General features: G+C 48.8%; 7 protein-coding genes across 7 annotated transcripts; 6 read left to right on the forward strand and 1 right to left on the reverse strand.

Annotated features, from left to right (window-relative positions):
• Positions 1-241: 241 nt before the first annotated feature.
• BDV38DRAFT_263714 (uncharacterized protein) lies at positions 242-955 on the reverse strand. Its single transcript, XM_032056211.1, has one exon. It carries the CDS (start codon positions 543-545, stop codon positions 279-281), a length of 267 nt encoding a protein of 88 aa, XP_031907716.1. The 5' UTR covers positions 546-955; the 3' UTR covers positions 242-278.
• Positions 956-1,244: 289 nt separating this feature from the next.
• On the forward strand, positions 1,245-4,301 carry skn7 (putative stress response transcription factor SrrA/Skn7). The gene is made up of 6 exons (XM_032056212.1): positions 1,245-1,567; positions 1,723-1,795; positions 1,869-2,012; positions 2,069-3,001; positions 3,061-3,250; positions 3,308-4,301. Exons 2-6 carry the CDS (start codon positions 1,724-1,726, stop codon positions 3,811-3,813), a joined length of 1,845 nt encoding a protein of 614 aa, XP_031907717.1. The 5' UTR covers positions 1,245-1,567; position 1,723; the 3' UTR covers positions 3,814-4,301.
• Positions 4,302-4,313: 12 nt separating this feature from the next.
• BDV38DRAFT_263726 (translation initiation factor eIF2B catalytic subunit epsilon) lies at positions 4,314-7,753 on the forward strand. The gene is made up of 6 exons (XM_032056213.1): positions 4,314-4,976; positions 5,027-5,110; positions 5,210-5,266; positions 5,358-5,482; positions 5,550-6,721; positions 6,781-7,753. Exons 2-6 carry the CDS (start codon positions 5,030-5,032, stop codon positions 7,458-7,460), a joined length of 2,115 nt encoding a protein of 704 aa, XP_031907718.1. The 5' UTR covers positions 4,314-4,976; positions 5,027-5,029; the 3' UTR covers positions 7,461-7,753.
• Positions 7,754-8,455: 702 nt separating this feature from the next.
• Positions 8,456-10,712, forward strand: BDV38DRAFT_13487 (RING finger protein). Its single transcript, XM_032051357.1, has 4 exons — positions 8,456-8,974; positions 9,059-9,590; positions 9,644-10,530; positions 10,596-10,712. Exons 1-4 carry the CDS (start codon positions 8,884-8,886, stop codon positions 10,622-10,624), a joined length of 1,539 nt encoding a protein of 512 aa, XP_031907719.1. The 5' UTR covers positions 8,456-8,883; the 3' UTR covers positions 10,625-10,712.
• Positions 10,713-12,436: 1,724 nt separating this feature from the next.
• Positions 12,437-14,085, forward strand: mrsA (putative mitochondrial carrier protein; the record flags this gene model as incomplete). Its single annotated transcript, XM_032061037.1, has 8 exons — positions 12,437-12,480; positions 12,706-12,775; positions 12,839-12,874; positions 12,976-13,108; positions 13,185-13,277; positions 13,335-13,391; positions 13,494-13,938; positions 14,034-14,085. 8 exons carry the CDS (start codon positions 12,437-12,439, stop codon positions 14,083-14,085), a joined length of 930 nt encoding a protein of 309 aa, XP_031907720.1.
• Positions 14,031-14,929, forward strand: BDV38DRAFT_13527 (uncharacterized protein). The gene has a single exon (XM_032051362.1). The coding sequence runs from the start codon at positions 14,320-14,322 to the stop codon at positions 14,782-14,784; it is 465 nt and encodes a 154-aa protein (XP_031907721.1). The 5' UTR covers positions 14,031-14,319; the 3' UTR covers positions 14,785-14,929.
• Positions 14,930-15,401: 472 nt separating this feature from the next.
• Positions 15,402-18,444, forward strand: BDV38DRAFT_263739 (putative AAA family ATPase). The gene is made up of 3 exons (XM_032056214.1): positions 15,402-15,659; positions 15,719-17,762; positions 17,829-18,444. The coding sequence occupies exons 1-3, from the start codon at positions 15,570-15,572 to the stop codon at positions 18,047-18,049; spliced, it is 2,355 nt and encodes a 784-aa protein (XP_031907722.1). The 5' UTR covers positions 15,402-15,569; the 3' UTR covers positions 18,050-18,444.
• The last annotated feature ends 132 nt before the right edge of the window (positions 18,445-18,576 follow it).

The raw sequence follows: 18,576 nt of genomic DNA on the forward strand, positions 1-18,576 counted from the left end.
AAAAAAAAAAAAAAGTAAGAAAAACTCCTCTCAGGTAATACTACCGTAATATCTACTAAATAAGTAGCGTGAAGTATGGATCCATGCAAACGAATACTACATGGTACATACCACCGTGTGTACATAATTAATGTTATGTAATATGTACACCTGACGAGAATGCATCCCAAAAAGGAATGATTCTAAGGTCACCTTTTGACTAGTGCCCTCAAAATTCGGTGATAGTTGAATGAATGGATTAAAGAAAAAAAAAAAAAAGGGTCAATGTCATCAGATCCCTACTCCGTAGTATGTCGAGAAGAATGAACAGTCTCCGCTCTTTTTCTCCTCTTTTTTTTTTTACTCGACGATCGCTGCAGGTTGATTTGCCCCTCCTCATTGCATCTCCAACAGCCTATCTCCATCTTTTCCCCTCCATCCTTTCCTCGCACGTTATCTGCATCATGAACGCACTGACCTTTCTTTGCAACGTTCACTTCTTGGAAGCCAGAACATGAAGAAAGGCAAAGAGAAAGTAACGCGGATGTAATTAGCTGTCCCTTCATGACTGGCGACAAATCTACTCGTAATGATCAAGCCATGTTCTTTACCCTTAAAGCACTAAGGCAGAGAGTACGAGAAGTGGACTGTGTTCTCCACATTATCATTTCCCCTCCGAGGTAATTGCACATAGTAGATGTCTTGTTCGGCTGTTGTTTACGGTCAGAGTGTCAGAGAGAAGCTGCTGTCCTGCTACCCTTCCCCCTTTTAGCTCCTTGCATTGTCGGAGATAAAGCTGTTCAACATTGCGATAAATGTACCAAAGAATTTCAGAAGGGGAGGACCACCAAAAAGAAAATAATGAAAGGAATTCGAAAAGTGAAAAAAAGAAAAAGAAAAAAGAAAAAAGCAGAGGAAAAATGGCAAGTTGTGGCTAGTGAACGGTGACCGGTGGTTCAGACAGCACAGCAAAGGCCAATGGCGGGTGCAGATACCAAGTCAGTGACCCCCCCATCAAAAGTCCCACTTTTGCAAGAAGTAGTAAATTACCCAAAACTTAACTGAAGGGAACTGCCACCATCTCTTTCCCTACTCTTTCTCTCGACCTCTCCCAACCAAACGCTGTCCAGTTTAGACCGTCATTTTTTCCCCTTCTTTTTTCCTTTCTCTTTCTCTCTTCACCTTTATTCTTACTTATCCTTTCCCTCGGAAATTTCTCCCTCCCGATCACGGTGCGTAATTGACCACCGACTCGGGTATTCCTTTTTTTTTTTTTTTCTTCTTTTCATACTCTCCCGCAGCCGTTGTTCTTGAGGTTCTGCGACGTGCTTGAGCCTGTTGCTTGTTCGATCGGTCGCGACCCATCTAGCCCACGATGGACGGTGGCCAGACCACAACCAATACCGCCCCCGCGGGCAACTCCAGCGATTTTGTAAGTGTTGATCTTTTTGACAATGATATCGATGATATTGTTGCTCTTTATTATTCTTATATTATTGTTACTCTATTATTTCTTTTGTCTTGATCAAATAGCTACACTATCCGGTCACAATCACTGACAGAATGCATAGGTGCGGAAACTTTACAAGTGAGTTTGATCTTCTCCTTTTTGTCACCCCCCCTCCGAGCTCTCCCGTCAACCCGACTCATTGCGACTCTACGCTCTCCCGTTCAAGATGCTCTCGCTTAGGACTTGGACGGCTTCTTCCTTTCTCGATCTGATCACTGACCTTTCTTTCCCAGAATGCTGGAGGATCCGTCCTACGCGGAGATTGTGCGGTGGGGTGATGAAGGGGACAGTTTTGTCGTCTTGGAGGTAATGCACGCCCTCGTGCCTTGGAAAGTTACGGTCGCTGTTCTCCTGCTAATCGATCCAAACCTGGCCGCAGTGCGAAAAATTTACGAAAACCATCCTCCCTAAACACTTCAAACATAGCAACTTCGCCAGCTTTGTACGACAACTAAACAAATACGACTTCCACAAAGTGAGACAAAATAATGAAGAGAATGGGCAATCACCGTACGGCCAGAATGTAAGACTGCGATACTTGGCACTGGTGGCTTCACAGGGTTCTGACCAGGAATCTAGGCGTGGGAATTCAAGCACCCCGAATTCCGAGCGAATAGCAAAGAATCACTTGACAATATTCGACGGAAGGCGCCTGCCCCTCGGAAACAGGCCCAGAACAACGAAGACTCCGTTCCAACGCAACAGATCGATCTTTTAAACCAGCAAATAGTGGCGCAGCAACAACAAATTCAGCATCTCTCTGATCGTTATGCACAGTTAACTGTCGACCATCAGATCATGCTGCAGGAGGTTATGAGAGTGCAGAAAACAGTCCTCAACCATGAACATGTCATCCATCAACTGATGACATATCTACTATCAGTGGATGCTCGTCAACGGCGAGACAGTAAAGCGTCCGGACCTTTTGCGCAAGGTCAAGGGGGTTCGAGCTTAAGCCCTTCCCAGGTGGCGTCGATGGACGATGAGCCTTCGTCGCCCTTGCAGCACGCCTCGAAGCTTCTCAGCGATATGAATGCCGAAATTCAGTTCAATCTCGGCGGCCTTGATTCGTTAGGGGAGCCACCCAAAACAGGTCCCGTCGTGGCCACCACGCCCGCAATGGATGCTGCCCCGCGGAATGGGGTGGTGCGACCGCCGAATGCAGCCGCTGCGACCCCTGCAAACCCAACCAACCCGACGAATACCGCGGCCACAGCCTTAGTATATCCAAAGATGAACGGCGAGATTGAACCTGTCGTGTACCCTGTGGGTGCTACTAATGGTATCGATCCGATGTACAGCGAGCATGTTAATAATGTGCCATACCCAATGCCGCCCAAGCAAGAAGTCGACGACGCTCGGAGACAGTTCGCAGACAATCGGAAGAAGAGTACGAATGTTGATCCGGGTTGGATGCGTAGTCCGCATATCTTGCTAGTTGAAGATGATGCGACGTGTCGTCAAATTGGCGGAAAGTTTCTATACTCCTTTTCTTGTGTCATTGATACTGCTGTAAGTTGGCTGCACAGGTCATCTTTCCAAGTCTGGTACCCTGACTGATGGGAACGTAGTTCGACGGACTCGAGGCGGTGAACAAAATACAAGATGGTTCGAAGTACGATCTTATTCTGATGGATATAATTATGCCCAACCTGGACGGTGTCTCCGCATGCCATCTCATTCGGCAGTTTGATAGGACGCCGATCATTGCCATGACATCCAACATCCGGAGTGATGACATTCAGCTTTACTTCCAGCACGGTATGTTAATCCGGTACTAGGAGCGGGCTCCACCACTATCCTGCTAACGTTGACCAGGAATGGACGATGTTCTTCCCAAGCCCTTCACGCGAAAGAGTCTTTTGGATATGTTAGAAAAGCACCTGGTTCATCTGAAGACCATGCCGCAAGGCATGGAGCCCGCCCAACCCACGGCGGCGGTTACAATGGCTGCGCAGAGCTCGGCAGCCCAATCTGTCAAAGAGGATAGTTCTCCCAGCCAGTCGCCAGCTACATCCATAAACAATTGGCAAACGCCCGGCCAATTCCAGGGCATGACCGCAGTTCACCCTAACCTGCAAGGTCAATATGTACCTGCAACTCCTGCTACTGCCGCTGCATATGCGGTAGACCAAAATGGGGTGCAGTATCCGACAGCTCCTGTGGCCCTCACGGCTGCGGCTGCAGCACGGCCGCAACCACGACGGCAGGTCTCCGACATGGCCAGTGCTGCCGAAAACCCCAATCTCGCCAAGCGTCAGCGTGTATATGCGCCCCAACCTCAAGCGATGGTCAATCCCGTACAGGCTGCACGGACTGGCTGAGCCTCGCCATCTCCCCAATGCTGTATATCTCTCAATCATCAAACTAACAAACTACCTCTTTTGCATTCCTCTCCGTGTATCCTCAATCACTATATTCCCCCTTCATGATTGCTATCTTGGTTATAATGAGATCTCTACCCGTACGATACCGTTGACCCTTGGGTGGACTTTTTGATAGCTTACGGCGTTTGAGGCCTTCGGTTGTTTGTCTTTTGTTTCTCGCGGATACTCTCAGCAGAAATGTTCGTGTCATTTATAAAGGGATATAAGGGAGTTGAACCATATTAGGGCCCGGGCATTCAGACTGGTTTGGTGTACTGTTGCTGTAATTACTTGAACATGTTACGTGGGTAAAATTGTCCTTCGAGTGGGATATCCACGTTGGCGCAATTTATGATGTTTCGCCTTGGAACACAATTTGATGGTGCTTACATACTAGCTAGCTGTAGTTACCTACTAAAAATACAGAACAGACGCATCCATTCACCTATCATTCTTCAGATCAGTCATCCCGCAATATATCCTCCACTCAGAAGCCCTTGCTACAACTGCGCACACGTACATAAGTGGGTATGCTGCGTACTACTACCCCAGCCCCAGACGGACCGGGTAATCCACAGGAGCTTGGGAGCTTCCGATTGCCCTTCGGTTCGGGGGAAAGATACCATCTGATCGAAACTCCTATTTAATTTGACTTACTCAGGACAATAAAGAGGCATATTAAGGTTCTAGACCGTTGGTTCCTGAACAAGGGATATTACAAGAAGTCCAGGAGGGCCTGGGCCTCGAAAGGTGTTCTGGACTCTTTGGGGCTGAAGCTGTCCTCCAGGTTGTGTGTGGCTAATGTTACCCGTCACGTGTATCACGTGATATGAACAGAAACTTGGGCAGCAAACCTCGCAAACAGAACAAACATGCAAAAAAAAAGGACCGGGAGTGGGATGAATCACTCAATATGGCTTGGCGGAGTTTTTGCGTCGAGGGGAACCGGAAATAATTCCTTTAGGTTGTGCAAGCGGATTCATTGTTGATTTTCGGTTTCTTTGTGGGCCCATTTATTGCCTGGGCTTCTTAACCACAATCCATCCACTCTTGCTAGACTTTTTGCAGGAATATCTGGCCTTCCAGTGAGGTGGGGGAAATCAGTTACTCAGTGAGTCGCAGTATGTGGCAGTCGATCTTTCCGCGCAACTCACGCTTACCATTGATTTAGGAGATGGGTCCGAAACAGAAAGGCGGTGGCTCCAAACAGAGGGGAAATGCTGCGGAGGAAGTAGAGGAGACGTTGCAGGCTGTTGTATGTTATCATTCTGAAAATTCACTCTTGCGACAGCCGACTATTATAGGACGGCGGGGTGCATGATGATCGTGTGGCTAATGCTTTGATGTTGCTTAGGTTCTTGCCGACACCTTCGAGACGAGATTTGAGCCGTTCACTCTCGACAAGCCTCGGGTATGTAGTTAAAACAAGCTATTGATGCCAGGACGGATGTTGCGGGGAAAACACACAGTGATGGGTCATGGGCTGACACGGACGGTGGCAGTGTCTTTTACCGCTAGCGAATACCCCTTTGATTGAGTATACATTGGAGTTCCTTGCGAATGCCGGTGTCGAAGATGTGTTCCTATACGGCGGAGCACACTCGGATCAGTTGGAGAAGTATATTAAGTACGTGGATGACGCTCTCTCCTCTGCGTACGCAGTTCAACGTGGTACTAATTCTACGGTGCTTTAGTGCGTCAAAATGGAGATCGCCATCATCGCCGTTCAAGCAATTGGCTTTCCTCAAGTCCACTTCTACCTCCGTCGGCGACGTCATGCGCGATCTGGATGGAAAACATCTTATTACCGGAGATTTCATCGTTGTGAGCGGAGATGTCATCAGCAACCTGCCTATTGAAGGTGCTTTGACCCAACATCGGGCTCGTCGTGCAGCAAACAAGGATGCCATTATGACCATGGTCTTGCGGGAGGCCGGCAGAAATCATAGAACCAAGTCTTCGTCTTCTTCGCCCGTCTTCATCATTGATCCTACGAAGGATCGCTGTCTACATTACGAGGAGATTGATCACCATTCGCGGGAGACGACCCGTCTCAATATCGACTCGGAGATCATTCTTGAGAACGCAGAGCTAGATATCCGCCAGGATCTGATCGACTGCAGCATCGATATTTGCACACCTGACGTGCTGAGTCTTTGGTCCGACAGTTTCGATTATCAAACACCTCGGACGCAATTCTTGTATGGTGTGCTGAAAGATTACGAGCTGAATGGAAAGACGATCCACACACATATCGTCAAGGATCACTATGCGGCTAGAGTGAGGAACTTGAAGGCGTACGATGCCGTTACCAAGGATGTCATTTCAAGGTGGGCGTACCCTCTGTGCCCTGACACAAACCTGCTACCGGGCCACAACTACGAACTTCGGAAAGGAAACCTATACCAGGAGCAGGGTGTGACCTTGGCTCGTTCATGTGTTATTGGCCGGCGGACGGTTATTGGACAAGGCACAAGCATCGGAGACAAGACGACAGTCAAGGATACGGTTCTGGGAAGGAACTGCAAGATTGGTAAAAATGTCACTTTAGACGGTGCCTACATTTGGGATGGTGCTGTGATTGGCGACGGTACAACTGTACGCCACGCTATTGTTGCAGATAACGTCCAAGTTGGTAGCAAGTGCACCGTCGAGCCTGGGGCTCTCCTCTCATTTGGAGTGAAGATCGCAGACGGAATGACCGTCAGCGAAGGCAAGCGCATTACCAACGCCCCTAGGGAGGAAGACGGGGGTGTGCCGGAAAGTGAACCGGAAGTCGTCGGTGAAGGCGGCAAGGGTTATGAATACGTCCCCTACGAAGATGAGGATGACTCGGATACCGAGAGCAATGCCTCGTCAGGACTGGGTACGTTTCCTTGTCCACCGACTCCCAGGTCCATTAAAGCTAACAGATTCTTTCCGCAGTTTACAATATGGCGCAACTTTCGCTCTCCACAGATTCCATCTCGACTCTTTCATCTGAGGTCTCAGACTACGGCCACTCTCGTTCAGGAAGCTTTAGCAGCTCAGGCGGTGACGATGACGAAGAACATTTCGTTCATGACGCCGCAACCAGTGTCTATGACAGCTTGCGCGATGGCGTCACATCAGATGTGGTGCAGCTGGAACTGGTCAGTCTACGTATGACAGCCAACGCGTCTGATCACCAAGTTCGACGCGCCGTGGTGTCGGCTTTCATGAAGCGTACTCAGCAATTGATGGAAGGTGGAAAGGGAGCAGGCGACATCGTTAGGGAGCTCTTTGGCAAGTATCGTGAGATTATCGAACGGTCCCTGTTCGACCGCGACCGCGATGCGAAGCCTGATCAAGTCGACCTACTACTTTTGTTTCAACAAGATCTCGTTCACCGCAACCGTGGCGATACCGTCCTCTTGTTTGTTGCTAAGGAATTATATGACCTAGAGATCCTAGAAGAGGAGGCATACGAGCAGTGGTGGGATGATGAGAGGTCCTCGAGTACTGACGAGATGAAACAAGTGCGCAGCCAGACCCAACAATTCGTGGACTGGCTGGCAAACGCTGAAGAAGAGGAAAGTAGCGAGGAAGAGGATGACGACGACGAAGAGGAGAGCGATGATGAGTGATCTGATATAGAATTGGAACGTGTTATGAAACGCGGATAAACAAAAAATGAACCGTTATGAGTGAAAATACAATGCATTGCGAGATATCAGAATACTTAAGCATAGCACTAGTAGTATTATAACTCAACCACTGGAAGAGGAACAACATGACTGGTTTGTCTGCCTGGTGGCTGCCTAAGGCTGTTGTTTTCAGTCATTTGCTCAGGTCATTAGGTTGAGTCACGTTTGGTTAGGGCTCCATCATAGTTCTACATAGTATAACAGAAATGACCAAGAGATCTTTGACGGAGAGACAATCTGACATCATTAGTGCTCTTCGATCTATTTATGCCAGCGAACCAAGATCAACCATCTATCATACGGCCACCTCCGAGCCTGACAATGATCCAGTTCCAATCAAAGACATCATAAAATTGGGACTACAACATTGCTTCATTGCTCTTACCCGCTTTAGGTTGCCTTTTTGCTGCCTTCCCCCACACGGAGATTCCGTGGCATTAGCACCTAGTCATCGGAAACCTCTCATACTGGCACGCCCTTATAAAACTGTAAACTTGTCTGCTTAGCAATCCCGCCACTGATTGAAAATTTTTCTTTTTCTTGTTTTTTTCTATTTACTTTTTTTTTTCAGTCACTTCCGAAGCAACCTCTTTTTGACCCCAGACTACAGATTTGGGTAAACACTGAAGCTCAGCTTTCCATTTCCCGTTGTTCTCGGGAATACCGCGCTCTAGTGCAATTTTACCCCCCCCAAAAAAGGAGAGGAACAAACCTGAGGCTTGTTCTTCCTAAGGCTCCCCCACTCTCCCCGTGACGTCCGTCCGTCTCCCGTCCCTAGTTACATACATCCACACCCCTCTCCTCTCTCCCCAAGGCCCAAAAGGTGCCAGCGTCGATAAGCTATTCACGCCCAACTATTGATCGCCTGAGAGCTAGTGCATGGTCCTGCTTCTGTTACTGCGCACACCAATCTCTCAGTCCGCCCTTCGTGTTCCTCATCACCTATTCCATCTATCAGCCCTCCCTAGGTTGATCACCCACCTTTGGTAAGCTGCGCCTTGTGTTGTCTCGGAAAAAAAGAGAAGGTCTCGACGTTAGATCTCGGGACCTACTTTTTTTTTCGTGTCAGCACATACCGGCTTGCCGCAACACCACTGCTTTCACCACGCCTCCTCAAACAAGGAAGCGCAAGGCGGCCGAGGCGGCGATAACAGACAATCACTCCGCCACCAAGGATTCCGTCGCCCGTTCGCAAGCCGCCACTGGATCTCCTCCCCGGAAGTCTGCTCGCAAGACGAAAGTAGAATCTCCTGATATCGCCGAACTTGATCCCACCCCCGATCTGACCTCTGTCGTGTCAGGGGTGCTCACGGTTTCCGCGGAAAACAAAGGCCCTGATTTGGTTACGCCGGCGTCGACCAGTATGGAGTCTGATGATGATTTTATGAGCGTTGCCTCCAGCGCCGATGACTTTTTGGATACCCAGGCGAGTGATGATGAGAGTATAGGGGAAGGTACGTAATGTTGCGGCTCGGCTTGTGACAACTTTTGAAGGTGATCATGACCAGATGCTGACGTTGCTTCTTTTTTGCTATCAGTGGATTTCGGTGATGATTTCGACGGCGGCTTCTCGAAAGATAAAGACATTGTCGCAACCTCACGAAGACCTTACGAAGTTGAATTCAAGGTCCTAAGCCCGGATGACATCGATCGGGATCAGAATCAACAGATCAACGAAGTCTCATCGATATTAAGTCTCCCGCCGGAATCTTCCGCCATTCTTCTACGATATGGACGATGGAATCGGGAAAAGCTTATTGAGGGCTACATGGATCACCCCGAAGAAACCCTGGAGGAGGCCGGCTTAGGGACGAACTTTGAAGGCACACCAAAGACTGAAATAGTACCTGGATTCGTGTGCGAGATTTGCTGTGAAGATGGCGATAACCTGGAGACTTACGCTATGCGATGTGGACATCGTTTTTGTGTCGAATGCTACCGCCACTACCTTGCGCAAAAAATTCGTGGGGAAGGAGAAGCGGCCAGGATAGAGTGTCCGGGTGATGGCTGTAATATGATTGTGGATTCTAAGTCGTTGAGCCTGCTTGTCAAACCTGACCTCAAGGACAGGTGAGTCCGCTTAGCTTGGATGCAGGTGGATACCATCGCTAACTTCCTCTCAGGTATTACACCCTCTTACAAAGAACCTATGTCGATGACAAGGAGAATCTTAAATGGTGCCCAGCTCCCAACTGTGAATACGCTGTTGATTGCCCGGTCAAGCAGCGCGACCTCCGTCGCATTGTACCCACCGTACAATGTAACTGCAAGCATCATTTCTGCTTTGGTTGCACACTTAACGACCATCAACCAGCACCTTGCCAGCTGGTCAAAATGTGGCTCAAAAAGTGTGAGGACGATTCGGAAACAGCCAACTGGATCTCAGCCAACACAAAAGAGTGCCCGAAGTGCCACTCGACGATTGAGAAGAATGGAGGTTGCAACCATATGACGTGCCGCAAATGCAAGCATGAGTTCTGCTGGATGTGCATGGGTCTTTGGTCCGAGCACGGCACTAGCTGGTATAATTGTAACCGTTATGAAGAGAAATCGGGATCTGAGGCCCGCACTGCACAGGCGAAGTCCCGAGCCTCACTGGAGCGATATCTCCATTACTACAACCGATATGCGAACCATGAGCAATCGGCCAAGCTCGACAAGGACCTCTACCTAAAGACAGAAAAGAAGATGACGAGCCTGCAGTCACAATCAGGTTTATCGTGGATCGAAGTTCAGTTCCTCGACACCGCATCTCAAGCACTTCAACAATGCCGACAGACTCTGAAGTGGACCTACGCTTTTGCCTACTACCTTGCACGTAACAACCTGACCGAGATCTTCGAAGATAACCAGAAAGATTTGGAGCTCGCAGTGGAGAACCTCAGCGAGATGTTTGAGAAGCCTGTACCCGAACTAGCGAACCTCAAGGTGGATATCTTGGATAAAACGGCCTATTGTAACAAACGGCGAGTGATTTTATTGAGCGACACTGCCGAAAATTTGAAAAATGGTATGCACTCTGTCCTGAACCCCAGTGAATTTGGCTGTTGAAAACTGACTGGTGTGTCTCTCCAGGTGAATGGTCTTTTAACGTGGACTGGTAGATTAGAGCGAATCGTATAGAAGGGAACGGGCTTAACCACTGGTGGTCTCCCGCGACCATCGCAAAAGACCCAGTCATTCTTTTGCTTTAACGACGTGCATGACAGCGCATATGAATTCTCTGCGGGAAAGTTTCACTGTGAACATTTAAGAGGAGCTTTTCGCGGGTGTTATTTGCATGGTGATTTACTTTGATTGTATCAATTATCATCTCTATAGGGGAACATTTACATTTATATTCAATTCTACCATTGTACTTGACATCTTGGGCGGATATGTATGGTACTGCATCTATTTTCTTTTTGCGTTATTTTTGCTTTTTTTTGTTCCGTTTTTCTCATTGTCCAAGTATCCATGTCCACATTAGCATCTTGGTATATAGGTAAGGAATAGTAAAACACCACGTAGATGTGGAATCCGCGGAAATGCCCGACGCAAAAAGGACTCATGGTTGCCTAACCAGGAAGCACATACCGCGGAGTAGGGACTACACTCCGTAAGAACCCCAGACAATATAGTTTTACCTCATTTGTACTAACGGAGAAAGGCTCAAGAAACTACTTGAATTATACATTAGTCACTTAAATGTCATGCAAATACTTTACACACAGGATCCCCGGTGAGCCGCGGTAGTTCGCTTAGGGTTACAATCCTGACTGAAGAAAGAAGGAGTAGGGACAAATCAGAAAGGAGGACCGCGGGAAAGAAACGATGGAGCCCAAAAGGATGAGGCATGGATCAGATAAGAAAAATCAGAAAAGGGAATAGTGGCCTTCCTCTCTCGGTGACTTTTAGGAGAGCTTCCTCGGCGGAAGGACGGGCCATTCCTCCGTCATTCGGCACTTCTGCTTCCTCTGTTAGTCGGGTGTGGCAATCTTGTCTGGTTCTTTTTGACCTCTTCTCCTTTGTCTTGGGTGGTTTGGAATTGACCCGGAGGAGTTTCGGAAAGGGTACGAGTCAACTTGAAAAAAAAGGTCAACTGGTGTCAAATGTCACTGGTTGGGATGTGCTGGTTGAGGGTTATAAACTCCGTCATCGGACCACGCCGGTCGCTGATCCCGGTTTGTTTTAGTCTAGCCGGGGAAAGCTGATTCAGCAGGCAAAATTTCCCAAGTTGACATACCTTAAAACTAATATTTTTTTTATTAACGGAAGGTTCAGCTGGAGAGACGGAGAGAGAGAGCGCTGTACTTTCGAGAAGGGGAAAATCAAGTAGAACGAGGGAGGAAGACTGAGGCGAACAGTAAATCCAATAACATACAAATCAACACCAGAAAATGTAAATTGATTCTACGTGCTAGGAAAGAAAATTCCATAGAGGTTCCCTGGGTGTTTCTATTAATCTAAAATGGATCAGATAACATTTAATCGACCTCCATTTATCCAGCATTCGTCGAGCCGACCGAAAGGACTTCCATTCTGGGTAACAACTTCTTATCCCCGACTTAAACATTTTATTTTATTTTATTTCTTCCCTCCCTCTTTCACATCCTCTCAACTCATCATAATTTTTTTTTTTTATCTTCGTCCCCCTTCCTCCTGTCACATTGATCCTTTTACATTCCTCTGGTGGTTAAGACAGGTCTCTTCCGCTATACTTCTTTTTCCTCCTTGTTGTTTTTCCCTTCCTCGGAATCGGCCCTACTGATTTACCTCTCCACTCCGCAACCTGGTCCCGGTTTCTTCGGTATTATCTTTTCGACCTTCACAACAGTGACGCCTCACCCACTACCGCGCGCCCTTTCCTCTTTCCCTCCCTCCTAACCCTTCTCCCTCTTTGCGGCTCCGGCTGCGTCTGGAGCTACAGCAGCTCGATGGCGGTCTCCGAACAAATCCCCGGGCAGGAGTTAGAGTATGAGTAGGTGTTTTTTTTTTCCCGCAAAACCCGCCTCAACTTTTTTCGGCCTGGTCAATCGTTCGAAGAGAAGCATAGGGAGTGGCTAAAATCATTGCGATGTTTTCATACCACGCTCTTTCGCCTCTATTGCCCGATTGCCAGGATGCCTTTCCCAGGCGTCGGCCGGCTTTTTTTTTTTATAAAATTATATAGAGACTTCCGAGGCTAATTGTACTGTTACGATAGCTACGAAGCCCTCCCGTCTAACTATGGCCTCGGCCGGAATATGCTGGCTGGTGCCTTTGCAGGGATAGCGGTATGTGTGCAAGAGCATGGGTTATAATCGTGGATGGTCGGTCCCGTACTGACAAAGGTTAAGGAACATGCTGTCATGTATCCGGTGGACTTGTTGAAGGTATGTTGAGTCAATGCTAGTTCTTTCTCTGCGTTGCGCAAGTTTTGCGTTGTGGCGGGTTGCAAAAGCAGGCAAATACTGACACCGGATGCCTACGCTAGACTCGCATGCAAATCCTGCATCCTGCGAACGGCGGACTCTACACAGGCCTCACTAATGCGTTTTCCACGATTTACCGAATTGAGGGCTGGCGGACATTATGGAAGGGTGTTTCAAGCGTTATTGTCGGTGCTGGTAAGCGGAGCCGGTGGCATACAGAGAGAGATGTCTACTCGGAGGTGTCGGAGGCTGATGTGAAATTCCCGAACAGGCCCCGCCCACGCTGTCTACTTTGGTACATATGAAATTGTAAAGGATCTTGCCGGTGGCAATGTTGATGACGGTCACCATCCCCTTGCTGCAGGTAAGTCACTGATGAGGTTATGGTTGTGTCATTAAGTTGGTTACTAACGTGGAACAGCCCTGAGTGGTGCCTCGGCGACCATTGCCAGTGACGCTTTGATGAATCCCTTCGATGGTGAGTAACCCGCGACCCCAGTACCACCAAGAAAAAAAAAATTTAATTAAATTAAATTAAAATATACCCCGAAGCTTCACTGTATACTAATTGAAAACACAGTGATTAAGCAACGTATGCAAGTTCATGGCTCGGTACACAAGACTATCCTTCAATGCGCCCGGTCTGTCTACCGAACGGAAGGTCTTCAGGCCTTCTACGTTTCCTATCCTACCACACTCTGTATGACCGTCCCCTTCACCGCTACACAGTTCGTTGCCTATGAGTCCATTTCTAAGGTGATGAACCCCTCCGGGGATTACGACCCGTTCACCCACTGCATGGCAGGTGGTCTCGCAGGCGCTTTCGCAGCTGGTCTCACGACACCACTCGACGTGGTCAAGACGCTCCTCCAGACCCGCGGTTTGGCACAGAACGAGGAAATTCGGTCGGCGAAGGGTCTTTTTAACGCCGCATCCATTATCAAGCGGCAGTTCGGTTGGCGTGGTTTCCTGCGTGGCGCCCGTCCCCGTATCATTTCTACGATGCCCAGCACAGCCATTTGCTGGTGAGTGAATATTTATCCCCCCGGCCCCTCCTTTTCCTTGGTGTCCAAATCCCCCGTTACTGTATTGTGTTTTGACTGACAATTTCATACAAAAGGACCTCTTATGAGATGGCCAAGGCGTACTTCAAGCGCCAGGAGGTCGCCTAATAAATGTGTCTTTTTCCCCACTGGCCCGATCGCATGGATTCGACTTCCACATTACCCATCATAAATCTCCGTCCTGGGGCCTCGTGTAAGGCCTCCCGCGACCAACAGAACAATGATCAAAACAACTTAAAATAAATTTTCTCTAAAAAAAAACTATAATAAGAAGGCCGGTTGATAGCGGCCACGTGTCACGTGCGAAGGGCGGAAATGCGACACAGAGGAGAATTCTAAGCCATGTTGCGGGCAGAGTTCCCTGGCGTGGGTGGCGGCGTTCATACTCTCGATTCTCTTTGTTACCTCTCTATGCTGATTCTTCTGCTCTCACGCGTGCGCTCCGTTTCTCCCATTACCGGTTTTTTCGGATGTACACGAAATGTCCAAGACATTCGGAGGCGGAAAATTCTGGCTGGAACCACAGCGGATGAGGCGGAGCGAGGACGTCTTACCCTTTCTTCGGTACCTCTTTTCACCTTTGGTCATCAGGTTTCATTTTCGTGGTTGGTCATGGTTGATATACACCTTGTGGGACGGATTGTGTCGGGAAAAGTGCGAGAGCTTTTCTTGGATCGCCCTATGTATGCTATATTTGTACCGGCGTTGACACGCAAGGGAAGTGTTTCTGGAGGCTTTGTTCCTTTTCTCTTATGGTTCTATTTTCTTCATTTGATTGACTTCCGAATCTTGGAATATTTCTTCTGATATATTACGCATTTGGAACCCATGTATACATAGACGGGATATGATATGGCAGGCAGTTACTTGAGTTAGTACACCAGCCAAGCTGAGCTGGCGCAGATATCCATTTTCGTTAATATAAAGGATTGACACTCGACTCCACTCTGGGGACCAGCCAAAAAAAAAATTAAATAAGTAAATAAAAAACAACAATAATAATAATAATAATAATAATAATAATAATAATAATAATAGTAATAATAATAATAGTTATAGTAATAATAGTAATGATTAATAAATAAATGTCGAAAGAAAAGAGAGTTAATTTGACTGTAGAGTCGCATTGGAAGAAGTTTGCCATCACCGTGGGGCACCTTTCATTCCCTTTTTCGGTGCACCAACGACGTCACGCGAAATCATGACCGAATTTGGGTAAGAGAAAAATCGGAAAATGGAGAATCACTGACTGACTTACTTTCATATCTTACCTCTCGATTCACTCACTCACTCACTCACTCACTCACGTCCTCCTCGCCCCGAACGTCTTTCTTTTTTTCTCTTTTTTTTTTTTTTTTTTTTTTTTTTTTGTTTTTTTTTTTACGGCCCAGCAATTGATTCACCTCTCAAGCAGTGTAAGCTGATTTTTTCCTAGCCTCCCTCCTTACGAATGAAGAGAAGTTGTTCCCCGTCCTTGTGCCATTCCTTCCCCCCAGACTACGATTAACTAGTATTACACTACTACGACTATCATCCATAGCGCGCGGGCGGGTCCTGCAATTCCGCCGAAGATCCCTGAGATTAATTGATCAATGATGCGCCCCAAACCGGCGTCTTCCCTCCAGAAGACCTACGATGACTGTTATCTGATGTGCTCGACTGCCGTCTACTTCGAAGGACAGGTCTGCCATTCTGCTTTCATCAATTGACTCCATTCGTCACTGATCGCTCTCTCGCACAGAACAACGAAGAAGAAGCTTTAAAGTCTTGGCGCTCCGCCCTCGAAACCATCTACTATCATAACGCCTATCGGGTCCCCTCCAAGTACACCCCCAAGAACGAAACGGAGAAGGCTCTTCAGGATTCCATCCGCCAGTTAGAGCTCCAATGCCGGGAGCGCGTCGATCTACTCGAAGCCCTCCGTGAGAGCAGAAAGGATACGTCTGGTAAATCTCCTCCATTTACCACTGGCCATCGCGGTTGGATTGGAGAGGGAACTGTCCCCGCCGTCGGATATACCGATCTATCTAAACCGCCCACCATCCCCGGACGCCCCCCACCACCTGTGACCACCGCTAGCTCGGAGTCTACTGGGAACGAGACAGGCTCATCAACCCCAATGGCGGGTCGTCCCGGATTGCGTAAGACGCAATCCTCTTCGGCAAAGACTACATCGTCACGCAATTCCAGCCCCGAGCGTCGGAAAGCGATGCCGTCTACACTACGCAACGCCGATTTGAAGAAGCCCGTCAAAAAGAAAATCAGCCCGCGACGGAAAGACCTGCGGCCGGCCGCAGCTTCTCAAGCCGCAGGCCTGGCTTGGGGAAGTCTTTATCGCACTCCATCATCAGAGAAGACCGTTAGCGATGCTGCCCTAGCCTCCTCCCGTCTAACCGCTGCAAATGATCCCAGTTTTCGAAAGGAGTCAACACCACCCCGTTCGAAATCCGGCGATGGGGTACCCCCACGGAAAAGCGTGCCTCTAGAGGATTCTGGAGAGGAGCGCCGCTCCGGGAGGAAACTTCGCGTCCCCGGTCAGACACCGCGACGGTCACCAGCAAAGTCTACTCCCGCACCAACTTCAACACCTACATCCACCCCTCAGGCTCCGGCTGGCATCCGGCAGCCGTCGGCAAATCGCACCCATTCCGCTTCTGTCTCGACGGGCTCCAAGGATACTGTTCAACCACGTGCCTCTCCGAAGCCTTCTGTCAAACCAAAGCCCGTAGCGTTGAGGTCGTTTTACCAGCCGCCCACGCCTTCTGGAGGATCCGCGGGGGCTGCAGATACCGCAAACAACCCACAGGCTGGGTCTGCAAGCACGCAGCGAAGAATTACCCCTGCTTCCACTGGTGAAGATGCGTTGAGTGACAATATAGATCGCATGTCGATTTCCCGAACGAGCCCCGAACGACGGTCTACTCCGCGCATCAGGCGCGCTATCACCCCACCGTCATCTAGCGATCCCGAATCTCTTGGTCCTAAATCAACAGATGCCGACGAGGACGAAGTGGACGTTGAGGACGAGGATGACGCATTTATGGATATACTGAACAAGCTCCCAAAAGGGGTGGATGTGGCAACCGCCCGACAGATCCTTAACGATATTGTAGTCCGCGGGGACGAAGTGCACTGGGACGACATTGCCGGTCTAGATGGGGCCAAAAAGGCCCTCAAAGAAGCCGTCGTCTATCCGTTCCTCCGTCCGGATCTTTTCTCTGGTCTGCGAGAACCAGCCCGGGGTATGCTCCTCTTTGGACCTCCAGGGACTGGTAAGACGATGCTTGCGCGCGCTGTAGCCACGGAATCCAAATCGACATTCTTCTCGGTTTCCGCATCCACATTGACCTCAAAGTGGCACGGTGAGAGCGAAAAGCTTGTCCGCGCCCTGTTCGGTCTGGCCAAGGCGCTGGCGCCGTCGATCATCTTTGTGGACGAAATTGACTCACTATTATCCGCTCGTTCGTCCGGCACGGAGAACGAGGCTTCACGACGCTCAAAGACCGAGTTCCTGATCCAGTGGTCAGATCTGCAGCGCGCCGCAGCAGGTCGTGAATCAACTAAGGACAAGAAAGCTGGCGGAGACCCCAGCCGGGTCCTCGTCCTCGCCGCAACAAATATGCCCTGGGACATCGATGAGGCCGCACGCCGTCGCTTCGTCCGCCGACAATATATCCCTCTCCCGGAACATCACGTCCGCGAACAACAACTCCGGACATTACTAAGTCACCAGGTGCATGACTTGACAGATCAAGACATCGACACTCTAGTACAACTTACAGACGGTATTGCTCTCATTTACAATTCCTCCCCTAAATACCAGTATCCCAAAGCTAACCAAACATAACCAGGCTTCTCAGGCTCCGACATAACAGCCCTCGCCAAAGACGCCGCAATGGGACCCCTCCGCAACCTCGGCGAAGCCCTCCTCCACACCCCTATGGACCAAATCCGCGCCATCCGCTTCCAAGACTTCGAAGCCAGTCTCTCCTCCATCCGACCCAGCGTCAGCCGGGAAGGACTAAGAGAGTACGAAGACTGGGCTCGACAATTCGGCGAGAGGGGCGGCTAAAACTTTCCCCCTTATTCTACCTCTCTATATCTCTTCTCATTTTTCTATTTTCCTTATGGTTCACCTTTGGGACCGTTGCATTCATGGAACTTGCAGGGGTCGGGGAAAATCGGTTTGGCTGGGCGAATTGGTTTTGATACAATACGATACGATACCTTGGGCTATGGTACTCTGGTTTTGGTCTGCGTTATGTGGTACGGTACGGTATGGTATGGATTATGATTATGAATGACTGCAGGATGAATGCAAATAGGAGTGGATCGTTTGGAACTTATGGACATGTATTGTACGTAGTGAGTGAACTGGTCCGGGGTCAGGAACAGACCGAATATTCTCTCAATGAATGGATATAGATGGCTCTGTGTATGAATACTGGTGCTGTCCCTTGTCGTATGAACATAAGTTCTTTTGGGAAGTCCATTTAACTACCTTTGTTGTTATGGTGTAATTCTCGTTTAGCAAGCTGTACTGCTTTTAATTGAACTCTGGGTCATTGTAAAGAATAAAGCATCAAATACAGTAACTCT

Source organism: Aspergillus pseudotamarii, assembly GCF_009193445.1.
Source record: "Aspergillus pseudotamarii strain CBS 117625 unplaced genomic scaffold BDV38scaffold_102, whole genome shotgun sequence".
NCBI lineage: Eukaryota > Fungi > Ascomycota > Eurotiomycetes > Eurotiales > Aspergillaceae > Aspergillus > Aspergillus pseudotamarii.